The sequence below is a fragment of the Gopherus flavomarginatus genome, chromosome 1, assembly GCF_025201925.1.
Source record: "Gopherus flavomarginatus isolate rGopFla2 chromosome 1, rGopFla2.mat.asm, whole genome shotgun sequence".
Taxonomy (NCBI): Eukaryota; Metazoa; Chordata; order Testudines; family Testudinidae; genus Gopherus; species Gopherus flavomarginatus.
The window spans coordinates 140911939-140933812 of record NC_066617.1 but is presented as its reverse complement, the minus strand read 5'-3'; the positions used below and the strand labels follow the sequence as shown (position 1 = coordinate 140933812).

Genomic DNA, 21874 nt, shown 5'->3' with positions numbered 1-21874 from the left:
TGTACCCATTCCAGTGGCCCCTACTTGCTCTACGATCCCCAGAGCAATGAGTCAATCCAGCTCTTTTTTTAGTCTCTGCCTGTGGAGTGATGAGAAGTTTCCTAGGGGTGTGAATTGTGGCACGGGTTGTGCTCTTTCAGTTCTATTCTGCACTCTGCTGAGAGCTTTCCTATCCCCTAGAAGGCATCCTCAAACTGTGCCTTAATTGTTTTGGTCCCTCGTCTCTCCAGTGAATGCACTCTTGATGGGACCAAGGGTTTGACATGTTTTTACCCAATAACAGCTTCTTTTTCCCCCTGGTAATATTGCATGCTGTATTTCTTCCAGTTTATTTACCCATACATCAAGCTTATGTATTCTGCTAGTGAGGATCAGCTCAGCATTGTAAGACCTGTGTTTTACAAACTCAAAAGTTTATCCCTTCCACAAACAGGAGTAGGTCCAATAAAAGATATTATCTTACCTACCTTATTTCTCATGTCTTGGATTGGACATGGCTACAACTCTGCAAACTTCTATGTTTTAGCTGTTTATCTTTCATTCCTGTGACTTTTTTTGTGTGTGTGCTAGTAACATTTTCTGGCAACACGGCTTGTGCAAAACTATCTAATTTAAAATTAAAAGTGTCCCATTTGATTTCAGGTTGGCAGGCCAAGAATCTTGTGCTGCAATGTTGTCCATTACTCCTAGGAAGAATTCAGCTGAGCTAGTGGTGCTGTCAACGTCCACCTTGTCCACGCTGTGCACCATCTGCTGACGTTTGCAAACTCTTGCAAAATGATGTGATCTATTGCAGTTCCTGCATCTTTTCTCATATGCTGGGCACTGTTTTGGCTTATGCTGGTTGGCACTGCATGTGCAGTTCCAAGTGCTGTTTTTGCTGGACTCTGAGCACCACATGCATGTCTGCCTCAAGTGTCTTTTTGTGTGTGTCAGAGGGTCCACTCACCAAAGGTGGCACCTCCTCCTGGCCGCTCTGGGAACTAGCTGATTCCAGGTCTGATGCCTCCTTTCTGCCTTTTGCCATGCACTCTGCCTTCTCTTCCTTGCTCCCAGTGAGACAAGGTGGCTGGTCTTCATGGTTTAGCCCTCTATTCAAGTCACATGTGTCTTCCCCTTCCAGAGTATCAAACTCTTCCAGAGTGAACTGTTCCAGGCAGTCTGCTTTCCACTGCCAGGTCTATGCCACTTCCCCAGTGTCTGGTAAGGGAACCTGGGCCTGTCCTCTGCTCTGGGTTCCAGCCCAGAGACCCTCTAGCCAGCACTCAAGGACTGTTCCATCCTGGACATTACTGCCTGTTCCCTGAGCCTTTCCTTACTTTCTGGCTTTTCCTCTTTCCCTGGGTTTGCCAGCCTCACCTTCTAGGGAGTAGCTATAGGTTACTTGACTCTATAACTCCAAACATATGTCCCTTCTCCTTGGGAGTGACTGCAGACTACTTCTCTGCAGCCCTTTACTGCTATCCATTCCCTGGCATATGGAAGCCCCACCTGTTCCTGCACAAGTGATGTTTCCCTAATTAGGGCCTTCCTCTCAGCCTTAATTCCCCCACCTTGCAACCTAATAGGTTAATTGGCCTATCTGGCCTCCATTAACACCTTCAGGGCAAGTGTGGAGTGAAATACTACATTACAGTGTGATATTTTGGATTCTCTATGTAACCTTTCTGCCCATCTGAGTTCGCAGCAACAAGGGCCAGGTTCAGTATCTGGTGTTCATTTCAATAACACAATGCAAAACAGGCTCGAGCCCCCACCCAGTGACCTGGGACACTTACATACCACTCCCCCCTCCCCGGGTGCCTCTAAAAGGCAGTACTTCCCTTCTCACAAGTATGGAGTCTGAGTATAGCAAAATCCTTTAAATAAAGGAGGGAAACAATGCAGCATTAAGTTGGGGAAACACCACAAGCAGGATTCATAACACAAACCATGAGCAAAATACCCACCCCCAAGTAAGTTTGGCAGTATTTTTTTCCCCTCAGGATCTTATGTCCAACCACCCAAAAGATCACCCAAAGTCCCAAAAGTCCAACACCCCAAAAGTCTCTGTCCCTGGTCAGTGCAGCCCCAGACTTCAAAAGTTTATCTACAGACTTTTACCTCACAGCCTGAGAGTGTGAGGGGGCACAGCAGTGTTAAAGGACAGCTTACATGGTCCAAGGCCAACTGACCCACCTCTCCATAGGATTCTACTGCAGCCTTCACCACAAGCCACTCCACTCCACCAGCCATCCTGTGAGCTGCTCCAATCAGCCTTTAAACTACTCCGCCAGCCACTCAGCAACATAGCTTCAGGCCCCCCCACAGCATTGAGTGATTTTAGCTTGTAGTAGGGGAGCCTCAGTGCTGATGCATCATTAGCCCAACATGAATTCAGCTCAGCAGCCTGTAACTAGACTCATAATGGAATTAAAATTAGCTCTAAGATTCTACAGTAGAGAGGAGAAGGTAGTGCAATTAGCATGTCACACCCTCAAAAGGGGGCCCATAATATCAGGTACAAATACTTGTCCCAAGCCACCACCACACTAGGTTTTGGAACCCGTGTCCCTTGTCTAGAGAGTGCTACTTAGTTGATGGTGAGTCCATCTGTGATAAAACAGTTTCATTGTCCTTGATTCACATAATCAGGGTAACTACACTTTATTCTTGCTGTCCCAATAACAGAGAAACTGGGGATCCCACAGCAGCCCAAGTGACCATTTGGGCTGCTGTGGGTTCATGCTAGGCAGGGTGGGTGTACCTATGCAAACAAGATCAGCCCCTGAAATTCTTTTCCACAATTCACCACCAGATGTCAGGGTAGAGCTCATCCTGACTCTGCTTACATCTATCATGTCCACAGTGTCAAAGCGCTGTCCACCTTCATTCTGGACTGGGTGACTTCCTTTGCTTTACAAAATTGCAGTTGCTTAGTCAAATTTTAACTCTGTGTTTCCCAGTAGTTTCTCTGAGTTTTTTGTTCCAGATGTCAATCACAATCAGATCTTTTGTTAGAGGCTTAAGTGGGAGCTTCTGTCTCTGTTAAGGTTCCTTCCCCACTCTGAACGTTAGGGTACAGATGTGGGGACCTGCATGGACACTTCTAAGCTTAATTATTAGCTTAGATCTGGTATCGCTGCCACCGTCCAGAATTTTTAGTGTCTGGATCACTCCCTTTCCCCCCAAAACCTTCCCCTCCCTCGGTAGCCTTGAGGGACTTCACCAATTCCCTGGTGAACACAGATCCAACCCCCTTGGATCATAAAACAAGGAGAAATTAACTATCCCCCCTCCTTTCCCCCACCAATCCCTGGTGAGTCCAGATCCAATCCCCTTGGATCTAAAAACAAGGAAAAATCAATCAGGTATTAAGAAAAAGGCTTTTAATTAAAGAAAAGAAAGGTAAAAGAAAACCCTCTGGGAGAGATTAGCATACCAGCTACTGTCACAGACAACAGATTTAAAACACAGAGGATGTTCCCCTGGGCACAAATTTAGTTACACAAAAAAAATACCCAAATACCCAATTTGATTCTACCTCTAATTGCATAAGACAGGTTACAAAGAAATAAACATAAACCTATTTATTCCTTTCTAAAACTTACAACTCTGATAAGAGGCTGGTTCCTTGATCTTTTTCACTCCGGCTGAAACTGAAACTCTCCAACAAAGGAAAAACTTCCCTCCTTCCTTTTGAAACATCTTGTTCCCCCATTGGTTCCTCTGGTCAGGTGTTAGCTAGGCTAGGTGAACTTTTTAACCCTTTACAAGTAAAAGAGGCATTAACCCTTAACCATCTGTTTATGACAGTCTCCAAAACTGAAAGATTGTCTCTTCAGCTTTATTTCAGTTGCAAGCTTTTTATAGTTTTACTTTCTTTTTGTACCCTCAGGTTAAAAACATCTCTTCTCTAGGTCTCATTTTTACATGAAGTGCAGAACTCCTCAAATTTCCGTACTGCACCTTCATAGCTGGTCCTATGTGCCTGAACTAAACACTGTTGAATGCATCAAGTGCATCACAACCTGCTATTGTCAGAAATAAGTCTACATTCTATTTTCCTTTCCACAGGCCTTCCTTGCTTGCAGATTGACAGTGAAGTGCTTCTTAATTCTCTTCTGATTGTCTTCTACGTTCCCAGAGAGTTTTAGCTTTGGTGGAGCTTTTAACTGCTCCAATCTTCCACCCAGGTTATTTTCTTTAATTTCTATTTACTCCTGGGGCTATCTGATGTCCAGGAATTGCTCTGAACCCAAAGTGTTTGAAAGAGATCTTCTGTATTTAGTGACACAGTTCCCAATTGCCTCTGCATAACAGAACATGGGTTCTGTGGCTCCTGCTCCCTATAAGCTGCCTGTCTTTGAGGCTAAGCCACTTAATGGTACAGTTCCCAATACCACATGGTGTACTGGGATATGGTTATGAGATGAAACCAACAAAGTGAACGTTTAATCTGATTGTCAGGATAAACTTCCTGACAGTGATATTTTATGCTATAGAAGTAATGGAAGCCTCATTGCTCTTAAAATTTGACTGGGCAAAGCATTAGGAAATCTACTGTCCATAGGGAGATGGACTGGTTCATCCACAGATCTTTTCCATTTTGAATTTCTATAATTCTCTAGGTAGATCTTTCTTGTTTCTGCCTGTGGAGAAGGAAATGGGGGCCCTATGTCCCAGGAGAGCACATCCCTACTCATATTACATAGACGTGTGTTTAGCATTTTCATGTTGGTATATTTTTTTCAGGTGCAGTTAACTGTAGACACAAATGTTAGCAGTCAGACATTTAATTGCCTGGTCTTCGGACACAATCAGGAAGTCAGAGGTCTAATGTTTGGTATATGTGCCCATAGTTATTGTGGGTGCAATTAAGTTTGGGCACAAAATTGTATCCCCCAAAATAGAAGCTGGGTTTAAAAATCAGGTCTGTTAAGTCCTGAATGTGCTGTTACCCTCGGTCAAGGTTTACTTCCTGAGAAGTTCTTCTGAGTAACCAAATAATTTAGCCATTATTTTTGAAGGAAGAAATTTACATTGAGGTTGGGGCTGGGAAAAGATGGAAAAGGTGTTATCTAATTGCTCTTTTCTGTTTCCCAATCTCAACAATTTCCATTAACTGGAAAAAAAACACGCTAAAATATGTCATACTATTTTTAGAGGATCTAAAAGGACATTTGGATGAACAGATAAAAAATTACAATGCAAAACACCCTGGATTGCTAAAAATTGTGAGGCATCAGAAGAGAGAAGGCCTAACACAAGCTCGGATTTCCGGCTGGGAAGCATCTACTGCCGATGTTGTCGCAATCTTGGATGCCCATATTGAAGTGAATGTTGGCTGGTAAGATTATGAGGAAATTGTTTTCTGGGAAGTAGGAGTCTAGCTGTGGAGCTGAGGTGCATGGATTTGCTTCTGCCTCACCAAACAATGCCATTGTGTACAGGGCTGGCCTTAGGGAAAATGGTGCCCTGGGCAAACTCCCTGCAGCTTCATCTCCTTCCCCAGCTGGGAGCCGGTTTGACCTGCTCACTCCCTCCATCAAGCTGGGCCACAGTGCCCCTCTACCCATGGTGCCCTGGGCAGTCACCCACGTCACCCACCCTGAAGGTCAGTCCTGATTGTGTATGGCAAGTAGAGGTCACCAGCTGGATGTTTACTTTTGATTGGTGAAGGGATTCATGGTTTGAAAAAGAACTGGGCACATTCAAATTAGAGAAGCAGTCAAATAACAGAATAGTCTGTTTAGAGAAGTGCAGGCAAGCAACACCTAGGTTCTTTGTATCTGTATTCATGGGCAGGAGATTGTCTCCATTGTGCATACACATACAAAAGGACACTCAATCAGAACATATGCAGATTGTTTTCTTTAAATACCAAGGTCCTGATCTATTCCTTTCTAGATACTTGTAAAGAGCAATAGCATCCACTGACTGTTAAATAGGATTTAAACCAAACTAATATGTACATGTTGTCTATTTAGCATTGTTAATTATTATTACCAATTAATGATTGCAGATAGAGTTATAGATGTTCATGAATCATTACAAAGAGAACCAAGACAAGGTCTCTCTGAGACTGTGTTGCGTCTCTAATCTCACCCTACCCCAGGCTATGATGGCCTTATTCATCACAGATAGCACAACCAGGGACTCCTCTTATTTGTTCTTTTTATTTTTATTGGAATAGCACCCAGAGGCCAGCTGTGGTCACTCAGTTAGGATGAACTGCAAAGAATGGGGCAGACAATCCCCAAAAAGCTGGTGAACATTCCAGTACTTATATTTACCAAGCCAGCATAAAAGAGCTTTTTTTATACCTTAGTGGTTACTCAGAAGTTCAAACAACACAGTTTCCATAAAGTGATCCAGCCTTAAACCTCCACCCGATACCCACATTAAATATGGTTTCTGAAAATCTTATCTCATAATATAAAATAAAAGGTTCTACCAATCCCAAAGGATAGGACACATTGCCTCCCAGGTTAATGAATGTTTCAGAACTTATCCAAATACATGCATACAGCCAATTCTTATTAACTAAACTAAAATGTATTTTAAAAAACAAGATCAATATACATACAGAAATGAGTTCAGTCCTTAAGATTTTAATTCATAGTGAAGATGGTGAGCTTTGTAGTTGCAAAGAGTTCTTTCAGAAATAGTCCATAGGTTATAGTCCAATATTTATATTTCAGAGTGATCCAGTTAGAACTGGGATCTCAGTTCTTATGGCCTGAGTTTCCCCTGTATGAAGCTTTAAGCAGATCTGGGAAGAACAGGATCAGGACCCAAGGATCTTTTATACAATTTAATACATATCCTTTTTGACAAGCTGGAGTTCTTCTTCGAGTGCTTGCTCATATCCATTCCAATTAGGTGTGCGCGCACCGCGTGCACGTTCGTCGGAGACTTTTTACCCTAGCAGCACTCGGTGGGCCAGCAGGTCGCTCCCTGGAGTGGCGCCGGTATGGCGCCTGATATATACCCCTGCTGGCCCGCCCGCTCCTCAGTTCCTTCTTACCGCCCGTGTCGGTCGTTGGCACTGTGGAGCACGGCTAGCTGTTCTCCACCTCCCTAGCTTTTCACTCTTGTGTAGTATCGTGTATATAGTTCTTTTATCATAGTTATAGTTATAGTTAGTGTTAAATTTAGTAAATTGTAGTTCTGTAGATAGTTAGAGAGGATCGAGGGTTCGTCCCTTTTTTCCTCCTCATGGTACCAGGGCCCATGCCCGGTTCACCGGGCTTCGAGCCTTGTGCAGCCTGTCATCTGCCGATGCTCACAAGAGATCCGCACGACTCCTGTCTGAGGTGCCTAGGCAAGTCTCACCTTGCGGACAAGTGCCGGATCTGCAAGGCGTTTAAGCCCCGGACAAAGAAAGAGTGGGACAGTTGCCTAAAGCAGCTCTTGATGGAGGCAGCGCTGATTCCCCCATCTTCGGCACCGACTCCGGCACCGGGACCAAGCGTCTCCTCCACTCCGGACCGCCCGGCATCGACAAAGGCTTTGCTTTCCCACCCGGCACCGGCCCGGCACCCCAGCCGGCACCGCTCCCTCTCCCCGAGGAGCAAGAGGCACAGGACTCCTGCGGCACCTACAACTGCACCGCAGTCGAAGCGTGCTTCCAAATCGGACCGCCTGGCACCGTCATCCGCCGTGGCACCGAGCATCGTCGCACCGTCGACTCCAGCTTCGCAGGAGCCGTTGAGTCCGGTGCCTCTTAGCTCCCCAGCATGACCTGCGGTTGAGCTCGTCGCGCCTTCCACGCCGGAGACCTTCTCCGTGGCACGCGACCTCATCGCCCTGACAGAGCCTGAGCCACCTCAACCCCCGGCACCGCCGGTGCGGGTTATCCAGTTGATGGGCAAGCCCACCATGGTGCGCCCACGTTCGCCGGGCGCTACCGAGCATCGGTCCCGATCCAGATCGAGGGACTACTCTCAGCGGCGCCGATCAAGATCCAGACGCCACTCGCAGTCCCGAGGCCGCTCCCCGCGGCACCGGTCGTACTTGCAGCACCGATCAAGATCCCAGTCGCCGTTGTACTACTCCTGGCACCGGTCCAGATCGTGGCACCAACGTTCCTACCGAAGCCGTTCCCAGCACGGCAGCACACGGCACCGGTCGACCTCCCGGCACCGAGCTGGTAGCAGGTCCCAGTCCCGATCGAGGTACCACCATGAGTCCCGGTACCGCTCGCCGGCACCGCGCAGAGACGAAATCTCTATGCTCAGGGGCCTGGCGCAGTCATCGACAGCTCCTCCGTGGCCTTCACATCACTCGTCCGCCTCTTCACATGTGGACAGTGCCTCCTACGGAGGTTCTGATGTGCAGGCCCACCCGGACCATGGACCACCGCAATGGTCCTTTTGGACGCCCTGGGCATACCATCAAGCCCAGGACGAACCATTGGGCCCAGCACGCTCCAGCCACTCGGAGCACCGTGCACCAGAGGCCACAGTCAGCTGGCCTCCCCCCTCGGGTATGGAGGAAGACTCTGCGCATCCCCTGGCACAGCAGGATGCCCCAGAGACGGAGGTCCCTCAGGACGAGGCTTCCATACAGGAACCACTCCTCCCTGGGTTATCTTCTTCCTCGTCCCCAGATGAGGCGGTAGCGGGCACATCTTCATCAGGGCCCCCGCCGATTGATCTCCGCACACACCAGGACCTTCTGCGCCGCGTTGCCCAAAATATAAACCTTCCTGTAGAGGAAGTCCCTGAAGTGGAGGACCCGGTGGTCGGCATACTCTCCGCAGAAACACCAACCAGGGTGGCCCTCCCCTTCATCAAATCCATCCAGGCGAAGGTGGACACCATATGGCAGTCTCCGGCCTCCATTCCACCCACAGCCCGCAGAGTGGAAAGAAAATATATGGTGCCATCCAAGGGGTATGAGTACCTCTACATACACGCCGCCCCCTGCTCGTTGGTGGTACAATCAGTCAATGAGCGGGAGCGCCACGGCCAGCAAACTCCTGCGCCAAAATCCAGAGAAGCCAGGCGCATGGATTTGCTGGGCCGCAAGATTTACTCTGCGGGAGGCCTTCAGCTCCGTGTGGCGCACCAGCAGGCCCTCCTGAGTCGATACAGCCACAACACCTGGGAGGCTGTCGGCAAGTTTACAGAGCTAATTCCCCAGGACTCACGCCAGGAATTTTCAGCTCTCCTGGAAGAGGGGAAGAGGGTTGCCAGGACCACACTGCAAGCGTCCTTAGATGCCGCAGATTCGGCAGCGAGAACGCTGGTGTCGGGTGTAGCCATGTGTCAGATATCGTGGCTGCAGGCTTCAGGACTACCACTGGAGTTGCAGTACACGATCCAAGACCTGCCATTCGATGGACAGGGTCTTTTCTCAGAGAAAACAGATCCCAGGCTACAGAGCCTGAAGGATAACCAGGTTATCATGCGTTCGCTGGGAATGCACACACCCCAGACTCAGAGAAGACCATTCCGTCCACACCCTCAGCGCCCTTATCCCCCACCTCGCCCCAGACAGGACTTTACCCGGAGGCGAGGCCGGCCGAACCGCAGACGACAGTCGGGTCCTCAAAGGGGTAACAATTCTGGGTCCGACAAACCACCGCAGGGACCCAAGGCAAACTTTTGAGGGTGCGCCCGAGAGCAGCTTACCAATCCCTTCCCTGGATCCTCTTCATTTTTTCAACCGCCTCCGCCCCTTCCTGCCGGCGTGGTCCCAACTGACCTCGGATCGTTGGGTCCTGCGCACAGTGGAGTTTGGATACCGCCTTCAGTTTATTTCTCCACCCCTCTCCCATCCTCCCTCCTCGTCCCTCTTCAGGGACCCCTCTCACGAGCAACTTATAGTCCAGGAGGTTCGCAAGCTCCTGCTCATCAGAGCTATAGAGGAGGTGCCGAAGGAGTTAAGGGGCAAAGGGTTTTATTCCCGGTATTTCTTAATCCCCAAGTCAAAAGGGGGCCTTCGGCCCATCCTGGACCTGCGAGGACTGAACAAATTCATCAAAAAGTTCAAGTTCCGCATGGTATCCTTAGGAACCATCATTCCTTCCCTGGATCCCGGAGATTGGTATGCCGCTCTCGACATGAAGGACGCATACTTCCACATTGCAATTTTTCCTCCGCACAGGCGGTATCTACGCTTTGTGGTAAATCAGGATCACTACCAATTCACTGTCCTCCCCTTTGGTCTCTCCTCGGCCCCTCAGGTATTCACCAAATGTATGGCGGTCGTCGCTGCTTCCCTGAACCGTCGTCGTATCCACGTCTTCCCTTACCTCGACGACTGGCTTATCCGAGGCACTTCGGAGGCGCAGGTGGTCAGCCACTTCGCCATCATCAGGGAGCTGTTTGCGAGCCTAGGCTTGACCATCAACCCAGGCAAGTCCACTCTGGTGCCTACGCAGAGGATAGAGTTCATCAGGGCATTGCTGGACTCCAACCTTGCGACAGCCAGTCTTCCCCTGCACCAGTTCCAAGCCATAGTTTCCCTGGTCAAAGGCCTACAAGCCTTTCCGACCACGTCTGCTCCAGCTTGCCTCGCTCTCCTGGGGCACATGGCCACATGCACCTTCGTCACGAAGCGTGCAAGACTCCGCATGAGCCCGCTGCAGACCTGGCTCGTGTCAGTCTATTGACCAGACAGGGACGCCATAGACACAATCATATCGATTCCACCGACCATTATAGGCTCCCTCGGCTGGTGGACGACGTCCTCCCAAGTGTGTGCGGGCCTACCGTTTCACGCCCCACAGCCCTCAGTGTCCTTGACAACGGACGCGTCATCGCTAGGCTGGGGTGTACACCTGGGGACCCTGCGCACACAGGGTCTCTGGTCAACAAGAGAGCTGACCCTCCACATCAATGTGCGCGAGCTGCAGGCAGTCTGATTGGCATGCCAGACGTTTCAACGCCACTTACACGGCCGTTGTGTTGCGGTGTTCACGGACAACACAACGGCCATGTATTACATCAACAAGCAGGGCGGGTCTCGGTCCTCCCTGCTGTGTCAGGAAGCAATACGCCTGTGGGACTTTTGTATAGCCCACTCTATTCACCTAGCAGCCTCCTTTCTCCCGGGAGTGCGGAACACCCTCGCGGATCACCTGAGCAGGTGTTTTCTATCCCACGAATGGTCCATCCGTCCGGACGTCCTTTATTCAGTTTTCCGGAGGTGGGGGTTTCCCCGAATAGACCTGTTCGCCTCCAGATCGAACAGGAAATGCCAGGTGTTCTGCTCCCTATAGGGTCGCTCCCCGGGCTCCCTGTCAGACGCGTTCCTCATTCCGTGGAAGGGAAGTCTTTGTTACGCTTTTCCACCCTTCCCTCTCATCCACCAAGTCCTGATCAAGGTCCGGAGAGACAGAGCCCGCCTCATCCTGATCGCTCCGGCTTGGCTGCGGCAGCTCTGGTATGCCATGCTGCTCGACCTGTCCCTGGCGGACCCAATTACCCTACCTCCTTGGCCGGATCTGATCACGCAGGATTTTGGCAGGATGCGCCATCCGGATTTACAGTCCCTCCATCTGACTGCATGGCTCCTGGCTGGTTAAGCCAGTCCGAGTTGCGCTGTTCTGCAGCAGTACAACAAGTGTTGCTGGGCAGCAGGAAGCCTTCCACGCATTCAACCTACCTCGCGAAATGGAAGCGCTTCTGCTGCTGGTGCAACCATCACGGCCACGCCCCACACTCCGTACTAGTCCCCACTATCCTGGACTACGTCTGGTCTCTCAAGCAGCAGGGATTGGCGATCTCCTCTCTACGCGTTCACCTCGCGGCTATATCCACCTTCCATCCAGGCGAGGCTGGCAAGTCCGTTTTTTCCCACCCCATGGTGTCAAGATTCCTCAAGGGCTTGGAGTGACTGTATCCTCACATCAAACGGCCTACTCGTACTTGGGACCTGAACCTTGTCTTGATCAGGCTTATGGCGCCCCCCTTCGAACCTTTAGCCACGTGCTCGTTGCTGTACCTGTCCTGGAAAGTGGCCTTCCTAGTCGCTATCATTTCGGCTAGACGAGTCTCGAAGCTTCGGGCTCTGACCGTGGACCCTCCGTATACTGTATTCCATAAGGACAAGGTACAGCTGCGACCACACCCGGCGTTCCTCCCTAAGGTCGTCTCCGCCTTTCATGTTAACCAGGACGTCTTCTTGCCAGTCTTTTACCCAAAGCCGCATTCATCTCGACGAGAGCAACAGCTCCATTCCTTAGATGTCCGAAGGGCTCTCGCTTTCTACATTGAGAGGACAAAACCCTTCCGCCGTTAACCACAATTGTTTGTGGCAGTGGCGGAGCGCACGAGGGGCATGGCAATCTCCTCCCAGCGTATCGCATCCTGGGTGACGTCCTGCATCCGGACATGTTACGACTTGGCCCACGTTCCTGCGGGGCCTCTTACCGTCCATTCTACCAGGGCTCAAGCTTCATCTGCCACGTTTTTGGCCCATGTCCTCATACAGGAAATCTGCCGTGCGGCCACCTGGTCTTCTGTACACACCTTTGCATCACACTATGCACTGGTCCAGCAGGCTAGAGACAACGACGCTTTCGGCGCAGCGGTTTTACAGTTCACAACGTCTCGCTCTGACCCCACCGCCTAGGTAAGGCTTGGGAATCACCTAATTGGAATGGATATGAGCAAGCACTCGAAGAAGAAAAGACGGTTACTCACCTTTGTAACTGTTGTTCTTCGAGATGTGTTGCTCATATCCATTCCACACCCGCCCTCCTTCCCCACTGTCAGAGTAGCCGGCAAGAAGGAACTGAGGAGCGGGCAGGCCAGCAGGGGTATATATCAGGCACCATACCGGCGCCACTCCAGGGGGCGACCTGCTGGCCCACCGAGTGCTGCTAGGGTAAAAAGTCTCCGACGAACGTGCATGCGGCGCGCGCACACCTAATTGGAATGGATGTGAGCAACACATCTCGAAGAACAACAGTTACAAAGGTGAGTAACCGTCTTTTCCTCTGGGAACAAAAAGTAATTAGGATGACTTTGAAGGAGGTCCTTCACGAGTAGTTAACGATATGAATTAACATAAGGCAATTTACTTGTTCCTCCACCATTCACAATACATTTCAAAGAGAGATGAATACAGAGCTATTCTGTGTTTACAATTCATTTAAATGTCAGGATGTTCTTTTGATCTTCTGATTAACAGAATACAACATAGACAGGGACTGTTGATTACATTGTTGACCCTCCTCATATATATGTAAATTAAATACACAAAAAACACAAACATTATCTCCTTACATGTTTTTAACAGTTGTTTAATTTGCAGCATGTTTAACCCTTTCTGGTCACATGCCACTACTGGTCATTACTTGGTACAGCTGAGACAGGAGCCAAGGGCTCAGTCATATCTTTGGTCTCAATTCTAAGAAATGGGCTGCGCATTTCAGCATTACGGTGCCATGCACTTTGGTTCACCAGGTCCATACTTGCTGCAAGGTGAAAATAATATTTTTGTTCATTGTCTTAGGGCTGAACCTATTCTGTCTCGAATTAAGGAGGATCGCACTATTATAATATCACCGGTATTTGACAATGTTCGCTTTGATGACTTCGAACTTCTTGAGTATGCTGTGGCTGCAGATGGATTTGACTGGGCACTATGGTGCCTCTATGAACCATTACCAAAAGAATGGTATGCGCTCAAAGATGAAACGGCTCCAGTCCGGTAAGTCTGAATAGTATTCTTGAGGGAACAAAGACCCCAGATATCTGAGATGTTTTCAGACTTACCTTTAAAACTAACAAGGATAGGGTTTTCTCATGTGGGTGGTTTCAGAGTAGAAGCCATGTTAGTCTGTATCTGCAAAAAGAACAGGAATACTTGTGGCACCTTAAAGACTAACAAATTTATTTGAGTATAAGCTTTCATGGGCTACAGCCCACTTCTTCAGATGCACCCAAAGAATGGGTGGGTAAGATATCTGCAAAATGCAGGTGAGTTGAAATTGTCAGTTTGGATCTGAGAGTTGTGTAGTAAACATTAGAGATCTCATGTTAGACTCTCATAGACTCATAGACTCTAGGACTGGAAGGGACCTCGAGAGGTCATCGAGTCCAGTCCCCTGCCCTCATGGCAGGACCAAATATTGTCTAGACCATCCCTAATAGACATTTATCTAATCTACTCTTAAATATTTCCAGAGATGGAGATTCCACAACTTCCCTAGGCAATCTATTCCAGTGTTCAGCTACCCTGACAGTTAGGAACTTTTTCCTAAAGTCCAACCTAAATCTCCCTTGCTGCAGTTTAAGCCCATTGCTTCTTGTTCTATCATTGGAGGCTAAGGTGAACAAGTTTTCTCCCTCCTCCTGATGACACCCTTGTGTCCCATGTGGTCTCTGTAAAAGCATTCTAAGTCTGGTCCTAAATATTTCTCCTTCTGCAATCTTGGGCAAATAGTTTAATCTGTCTATCCAAGTTTCCCATCTATAAATGGATAATAATACTTACTTACTGTCACAGTTGAGAGTTAGCTGTACCTTTGACCCTTCTCTAGGGGTATGTCTGCACTGCAGTCAGACACCCATGAGTGGCCCATTCCAGCTGACTCAGGATTATGGGGCTTGGGCTAAGGGGCTGTTTAGTTGTGGTGTAGACTTTACGGCTTGGGTGGCAGCCTGAGCTCTAGTACCCTCCCACCTTGCCGGGTCCTGAACATCTACACCACAATTAAACAGCCCCTGAGCCCAAGCCCCTTGGCCTAGATCAGCTGGCATGGGCCAGCCAGCACAGGCCAGCCATGGGTTTTTAATTGCAGTGTAGACATACCCTATGTCTGCCTGAGTGCAACCTTTCCAAGTGACAGGCCCTGTGCCTTTTCTTTACCTCCTTGTGGTGGAATCTCAGTTTTCCCACTCTGACAGAAGTACCAGATTACAGGCCTCTGCAGACCAACTTTACTTCTCAGCAGGCCCGACTGGGTTCAAGGCCTGCAATTCTTCCCTTGGGATGCTGTGACCAGTATATGACTAGAGTGACGTGAAACAGCCTTTTCAACACATGAAAATTGTTTCATCTTAACAGAAGTAACACAGAGTAACAAGAAGAGGGTTTTGACACAACAGTCTACATGCGTTACTTTCTTACCTACAACTTAGATAGACCTGGCTTACCCAAACACCCCCACTTCTGGGGCTGGGGTTCAGTCTGCTTCTCCACAGTCCCTGTGTCTCTCTTAAATTTGGTCAAAACAGTTTATGTATCTTATTGGGTTGCTCTGAGGTAACATCACAGTTAATAGCTCTTGGTGTTTGCTGAGGAACTTTTATCTGAGCTTTTCCTCCCTTTCCTGGGATCTAGCCCCTTATAACAGATATAATATAATACAATATAATAACAAAGATATAGATCATTCATGAGATATGACAGGCATCTTCCAAGTCCTTCACACCTACCTCTAGGGTTGCTGACTTTCTAACTGCACAAAACCAAACACCCTAGCCACACCTCTTCCCCAAGGCCCCACCCCCACTCACTAAATTTCACCTCTCTCGGTGACTCCTCTCTCCCATCCTCACTCACTTTCAGGGGGCTGGGATGGGGGTTGGGGTGCAGGAGGGGGTGTGGGCTCTAAGTAGGGGTGTGGGCTCTGGGGTGGGGCCAGAAATGAGGGGTTCAGGGTGTGGGAGGGGTCTCTGAGCTAGGACAGGGAGTTGAGGTGCAAGAGTGGGTGAGGGCTCCAGCTGGTGGTGTGGGCTCTGAGGTGGGGCTGGGGATGAGGGGTTTGGGGTGCAGGAGGGGCTTTAGGCTGGGACAGAAGTTTGGGGCTTAGGGTTGGGGTGCAAGCGTACCACAGGCAGCTCCCAGTCAGTGGTGCTGTGGGTCTAAGGCAGGCTCTCTACCTGTCCTGGCACCATGCTGCACCTGGTGGGGGAGGGGAGGGGCAGGAGGCTCAGCGCACTGCTCTCACCCACAGGCACTGCCTCCCCCAGCTCCCATTGTCCGTGGTTCCCAGCCAATGGAAGTGAGGAGCCAGTGCCTAGGGTGAGGACAGTGCACGGAGCCTTGTGGCCCCCCTGCTTAGAGGCCGGACCTGCTGGCCACTTCTGGGGTGCAGTGCAGTACTAGGACAGGTAGGGACTAACCTGCCTGAGCCCCACAGCAGCACTGACCAGACTTTTAACAGCCTGATTGGCAGTGCTGACCAGAGCCGCCAGGTTCCCTTTTCAACCAGGCATTTCGGTCAAAAACCGGAAACCTGGCAATCCTACCTACTTCACATATGGTGGTGTGAACATTCCCTTGTTAAAGTAGTGCATTTTGGAGATGAAAGTCATTATGTACAAGGTATGCAAAATAAATAAACTATTATGAGGCATTTAATGTCCATATTCAACAGAAAGGATTAATGCATCTTGTATTTGCATGCTGCTAACATAACTCCACCCTGAATAAATTCATTACACACTCAGACACTGGTAATGGGTAAATACCTAAATAGATAAGGATGGGCAGAATTTTGGCACAAAATGCATTTATGGAAATATCCACTGTAAATACAGGGTGGTGGTAAAAATGAGATGGGAAGAAACCAAATCTAGCTAAAGAACAATTTATTAGGGACCCCCAAACTAGCACAAACAAAATAAGAATTGTCCCAATGAGCCCAACACTCAGTCTCTCACAGAACAGGAAATTCAAAAGAGCATAATTAATTCTCAAATGATTGTTTATTCCTCTTCCTGTTTATTTTGTAGTTATTTCTTCTCTCCAACTGTATTTATTCTCTTTCCCAGGAGTCCTTCTATTATGGGGATACTTGCTGCACATAGAGTGTTTCTGGGTGAGATTGGGGTACTGGATGGCGGAATGCATATATACGGAGGGGAAAATGTGGAACTTGGCCTGCGGGTACGTTTAATTCTGCTTCTCTTATAAAATAAATAACGTAAGTGTGAGGACCTGATTTTCAAAAGAACTTGGGGCCAGATTTAAGTGCTCAACACAGATAATTGGGCTCAGTTTTTTCAAAAGAGTTCAGCTCCCATTTCAGTACTGAAATGAAATGGACAGATTTTCAAAAGTGCTGAGCACCTAGTAGCTATTGTTAGATGTTCGGCTGCCTGTGTGTGTTTTTCCTGTGTGCTGTCCCAGCTCTGCACAGACAGCTGGCATGGCAGACTTTGAGTGCACTGCCCAATGACCACAAGATCTGTTAAGGTATGAAGGCACCAGGCCAGATTTATTGTCAACAAAGCACGGTAATAGCATCTGGCAGACTCTACAAGGATACTAAGACATGTATGCCCGTGACAATGGGCACAGCTCACTGAATGGTGGGACTTTCCATTTCTCCCTCACCTGGACAAAGATACTCCCTCTGAGATACTTCTTTATACCCTGATACAAACAAGTTACGTACTGCCCCTCTGACATAGTTACTGCCCCCTGACATAGCTAGTTATCACTCACCACCTTGTACATGTTGATTTGATCAAAACATCTCTATTATGTACTGTCATCCTGACCTTACCTTTTGGGAGGGGTCAGTGTGTTCCTGTTAGCCTTGGGGAATGTTTTTGTACCATCCTTGATATCGAGGTGTTCTGGGTCCGCTTAATATCAGGAGGTGTTTGTGTGAGCACTTCTAGGAATGTGTATTTCTGCAATATCATCCCTGTTCTTGCCAGATTCTGTGAGCAGGTTCTGCCTCACAACAGGCCTCAGATACAACAGCTTATGTCTCAGGATCTCTTCCTACTACAGCTATCATTGTGACACTTAGGGCGGGACATTCTAAAAAGTTCAGCACCTGACATGCTGAGGCCTTGTCTACATGACGAGTTACTGTGTAGCAAGGCAGAGTGTGAATCTACAGTGCAGTAACTTGGTGTGGTGTACCATCCCACGTGGACGCTGCTACAGTACGGTGGAACTCCTGGAGTGCAGCTTGGCATATTATACTTTCAAGTAGTCAAGCCACATTCCGGGATGTTCATTGCACTATGGCAGTGTCCATATGGGGCATTGCGGCATGGCAAGCTGGTGCGCAGTAGATTCACACCATGAAGACAAGCCATGAACCCTTTGAAAACATGCAGTATGAACTTATTTTGATGCCTAAAAAAGGAACTAAGCTCTCTTGCAAATCTGGCCCAGTGAGCAAATATAGAACTGCTGAGTGTGGTATGTACAGCTCTCTGCACAAAGTTACTGTGATGGATGCTTGCTATCCTAACAGTAGAACTGGATTAATCTTGCATATTTTAGTCTCAAAAGTGGTAAGCATAATTTCAATGGCCATGAAGTTCACAAAGGTTCAAACAAGTCCACCTTTCCTATATTCAGAATCCACAGGCAAGGTTTGAGTTTGTAGTGGTTTATGCATTGTTACACAGCTTTCTGATTCATCAAATGTGGCTTTAGTGACCAGACTGGAAAATATTATTTTAGGTTTTAATTCCATGATAGAGAAAACAGCAAATACACATTCAGAAGGAAATGTGGAGGACAGGTGCTGGCTAAGTGTGAGACAAAGTTTGAAGGAGAGAACTACGTACAGCAGGGGGATCACTAAAACAAATTAATAATGACAGGTAAATGTAGAGAAAGAAAGATGGTAAGATAGGAAACCAGAAAGGGAAGAATTTCACACAAAGTTTACTCAGCCTGTTGTCTTCCTTGCCACAGTAAGTCATAAAGAACATTGATAAGATTCTAAAGTTTTATGTCCATTGATAACATAGATAAATAAACAAGCTAAGGTAACAAGTGTAAACTTCATGAAGTTTACAAACTGGAGTCAGAAGGGAAATCCATCTTGTGTAATATTAACCAATTGGAGAGTGACACTATGGGGTACAAGGTCTTTACGTGTAGTCCTCAGGAGCATTATATATTGTCACAGCAGGACACCAGTCTGATTCAACACAGGAAGTGCTGTAAGAAGGGACGAAGGCATTAGAAAGGCAAGACCTCAGAAGGGGACCCCCCACCCCCATGTTAATCAGTAAACCTCAGAAGTCTTTCCTCAGATAACATAATGTAGTACTTGAGACACCAGGGCTACCACCTCAGCCCAAAGTGCCAGGGTGATCTTTGAAGACACAGGTCAGGCTCTTGGTTTTACCCATCATTTAAAATTCAGCACTTACAGCTGCACAGTGCTCCCTAATGCCTTGTCTCAGCCATGTTGCCTCAGTACTGATTTAAAGGGAAGACCGTTGAGTCTTAAATCACCAGCACTACTTGCTGCAGCGTGTAGGTTTTCCACTGATAGAATTTCAGAAACATTTATTTCCTTTCAAGCTGCCAGCCTCCAAAGAAAACTGTCCCTTTCCTCATATTTAGTGTCTCCTCTTCTCAGATAAATACTGATAATGGATTTGTAAATCATTTGATGATGGCTAATTAACATTTAGCAGCAGCGGGAACATGTTACATATAGTGATTAAACTAGAAGAAGGATGGTCCAGTCATTAGCTTGCTAGCTTGGGATTTGGGAGGCCTCAGGTTGATTCCCTGCTCTGCCGCAGACTTCCTGTGTGATCTTGGGCAAGTCCCTTAGCCTCTCTTTGCCTCATTTCCCCATCTGTAAACTAGGGATACCAGAAATACCCTGCCTTTCAGAGATTTTGAGAGGATCAGGCCTGACGATGGGGGTCAAAGGTGGCAATTGCCCAGGGGCCTGGGTGATTTAAAAGGGCCCAGGGGCCCCCCAGCTGCCGCCACTGCCAGCAGTACAGTGGGCCTAAGGCAAGCTTCCTGCCCATCTTCACTCTGCACTGCTCCCAGAAGCGGCTGGCACATCCTAGCAGCCCCTAGGAGGGGGTCTCTGTGCTCTAATCCCAACCCATGCGCTGACTCCGCAGCTCCCATTGGCTGACAACTGCACCCAATGGGAGCTGCGGGAGTAGTGCTTGCAGGCAGCGGCTTGCGGAGACCCCCAGGGCCCCCTGCCTAGGAACTGCTGCCAGAGGGGTGTGCCAGTTGCTTTCAGTAGCCTCCCAAGGTAGGCGCTGACCCCCTGCCTCAGCCTATGGCCCGCAGCCCGCACCCAAACTTCCTCCCAGAGTCTGACCCCACACCCGCTCCCACACCCTCCGCACCCAAACTTCATCCCAGAGCCTGCACTCTCACCCCTCCCGCACCCCCACCCCAGAGCCCACACCCAAACTCCCTCCTAGAGTCTGACTCTGCACCCCCTCCCACACCCGAACTCCTTTCCAGAGCCTGCACCACTCACACCTCTTGCACCCATACCCCCTCCCAGAGCCCACACCCCTTCTCTCCTACACCCAAACTCCCTCCCAGAGCCTGCACCCCACACATTCCCTACACCCCAACCCCTTGCCCCAGCCTGGTGAGAATGAGTGAGGGTGGGGGAGAGTGAGTGACAGAGGGTAGGGGGATGGAGCAAGCAGGGGTGGGGCCTTGGAGAAGGGGCAGGACAGGGGCATGGTCTCAGGGAAGGGGTGGGCTGGGGGGCAGAGCAAGCGTCTTTGGGTTTGTGCAATTAGACAGTTGGCAGCCCTACCAGTTGGACATGTGGAAGCCCTGGCTGTGCTGGAAAAGTGCCCCCAGCAGCATAGCTGGCAGCTCGCTGGGCACCAGCCAGTGCAGGCTCATCACCACCTAAACATCAGGCAGACCACGTCTGCGCAGGCATGGCTTGTATATGCCTGGTGGCCCATTGACTGTTCTGCCCTGGGGCTCGGAATTGCTGTTAGCGGACCTGGTGAAGATATATACATTAGAGATTGTGAGGTGCCCACTGTTAGTACGGCAATAGGGACCATTCAGTATCTAATTGATAGGCAGAATATATTTTGTCTTATTCAACAGCAACTACTGCAGTGACTGAAGTGACAGCACTTCACTTCACTATCCTGTGAGAAGAATCCCAGGTAGTTTTCTGTGGCTAGAAGGGTGGTGACTGCATCTCAAGGACTCATGTGTGAAGTGTGGGAGGAATAAATATGGTAGATTCAGAGTATTCAGGATCCACCTAAGGAAAAGGTGGGATTGACAGGTGTGACAAAGTTCCTCCTCTGCCTTGGTAGGTCCTGCACTTATTGGCAGGAAACAGCGCAGAGACCTTCCCCTCTGGTAGAAGCCACAATCCAGCTCAATTCCTCCTATGTTGGATCAGGAGTTGGGAGGTTTGGGGGGAACCCGGGCCTGCACTCTACTTCAAGTTCCAGCCCAGGGCCCTGTGGACTGCAGCTGTCTAGAGTGCCTCCTGGTACAGTTGTGCAACAGCTACAACTCCCTGGGCTACTTCCCCATGTCCTCCCCCCAATACCTTCTTTGTCCTCACCACCAGACCTTCCTCCTGATGTCTGATAATGCTTGTACTTCTCAGTCCTCCAGCATATGCCTACTCACTCTCAGCTTCTTACACACCTCTTGCCCCCAGTTCCTCCCTCACATGCACTTCCTCTCCTCTAGCTCCCTTTAGCCTGACTGGAGTGAGCCCTTTTATAGAATCAGAGGGGCCTTAATTAGAGTCAGGTGCTTAACAGCCTCACCTGACTCTTAGCAGGTTAATTGAAGTCAGGTGTTCTCATTAGCCTGGAGCAGCCCTTGCTCTGGTCACTCAGGGAACAGAAACCTTCTTCTCCTATGGCCAGTAGATCTCCCTTCTATTCCTCTGCTGTAGATGGGAGGAGGAAGAGGGCTGCTGCTACTGTTCCTGCTGAGCACCGGGCCCTCGCTGCTGCTGCTGCTGCTCTTCCTGCTGCTCCCTTGGCTGGGCCAGACACCACCACTTCCATCTCTGCCTCGCCCATTCTCTGCTACCCTCTAGTTGGCTGGCTACTGATCTCCTCACCCTTCCCCAACCCTCAAATGCTGCTGTTACTCCACTTACAGCCCTGGGTGGGAGGAGAAAGCTGCTGAAGGCCTGCTTCCCAGAGAAGGAGGGGAGTGAGGGACCCCAGCTCTTGTT

At 49.0% G+C, this 21874-nt stretch overlaps 1 protein-coding gene across 3 annotated transcripts in view; it reads left to right on the top strand.

Moving 5' to 3' along the window:
- The window catches only part of GALNT8 (polypeptide N-acetylgalactosaminyltransferase 8), a 59862-nt gene that overhangs the window by 17380 nt on the left and 20608 nt on the right, over window positions 1–21874 (top strand). For all 3 annotated transcript variants that reach the window (XR_007775971.1, XR_007775969.1, XM_050965513.1), the window contains exons 4-6: window positions 5146–5329; window positions 13453–13650; window positions 16722–16836. Coding sequence is in view for 1 of the 3 variants with exons in the window: in XM_050965513.1 (XP_050821470.1) it covers window positions 5146–5329; window positions 13453–13650; window positions 16722–16836 (497 nt within the window). In the remaining 2 variants the exon portion in view is untranslated. The remainder of the gene's footprint in view (window positions 1–5145; window positions 5330–13452; window positions 13651–16721; window positions 16837–21874) is intronic.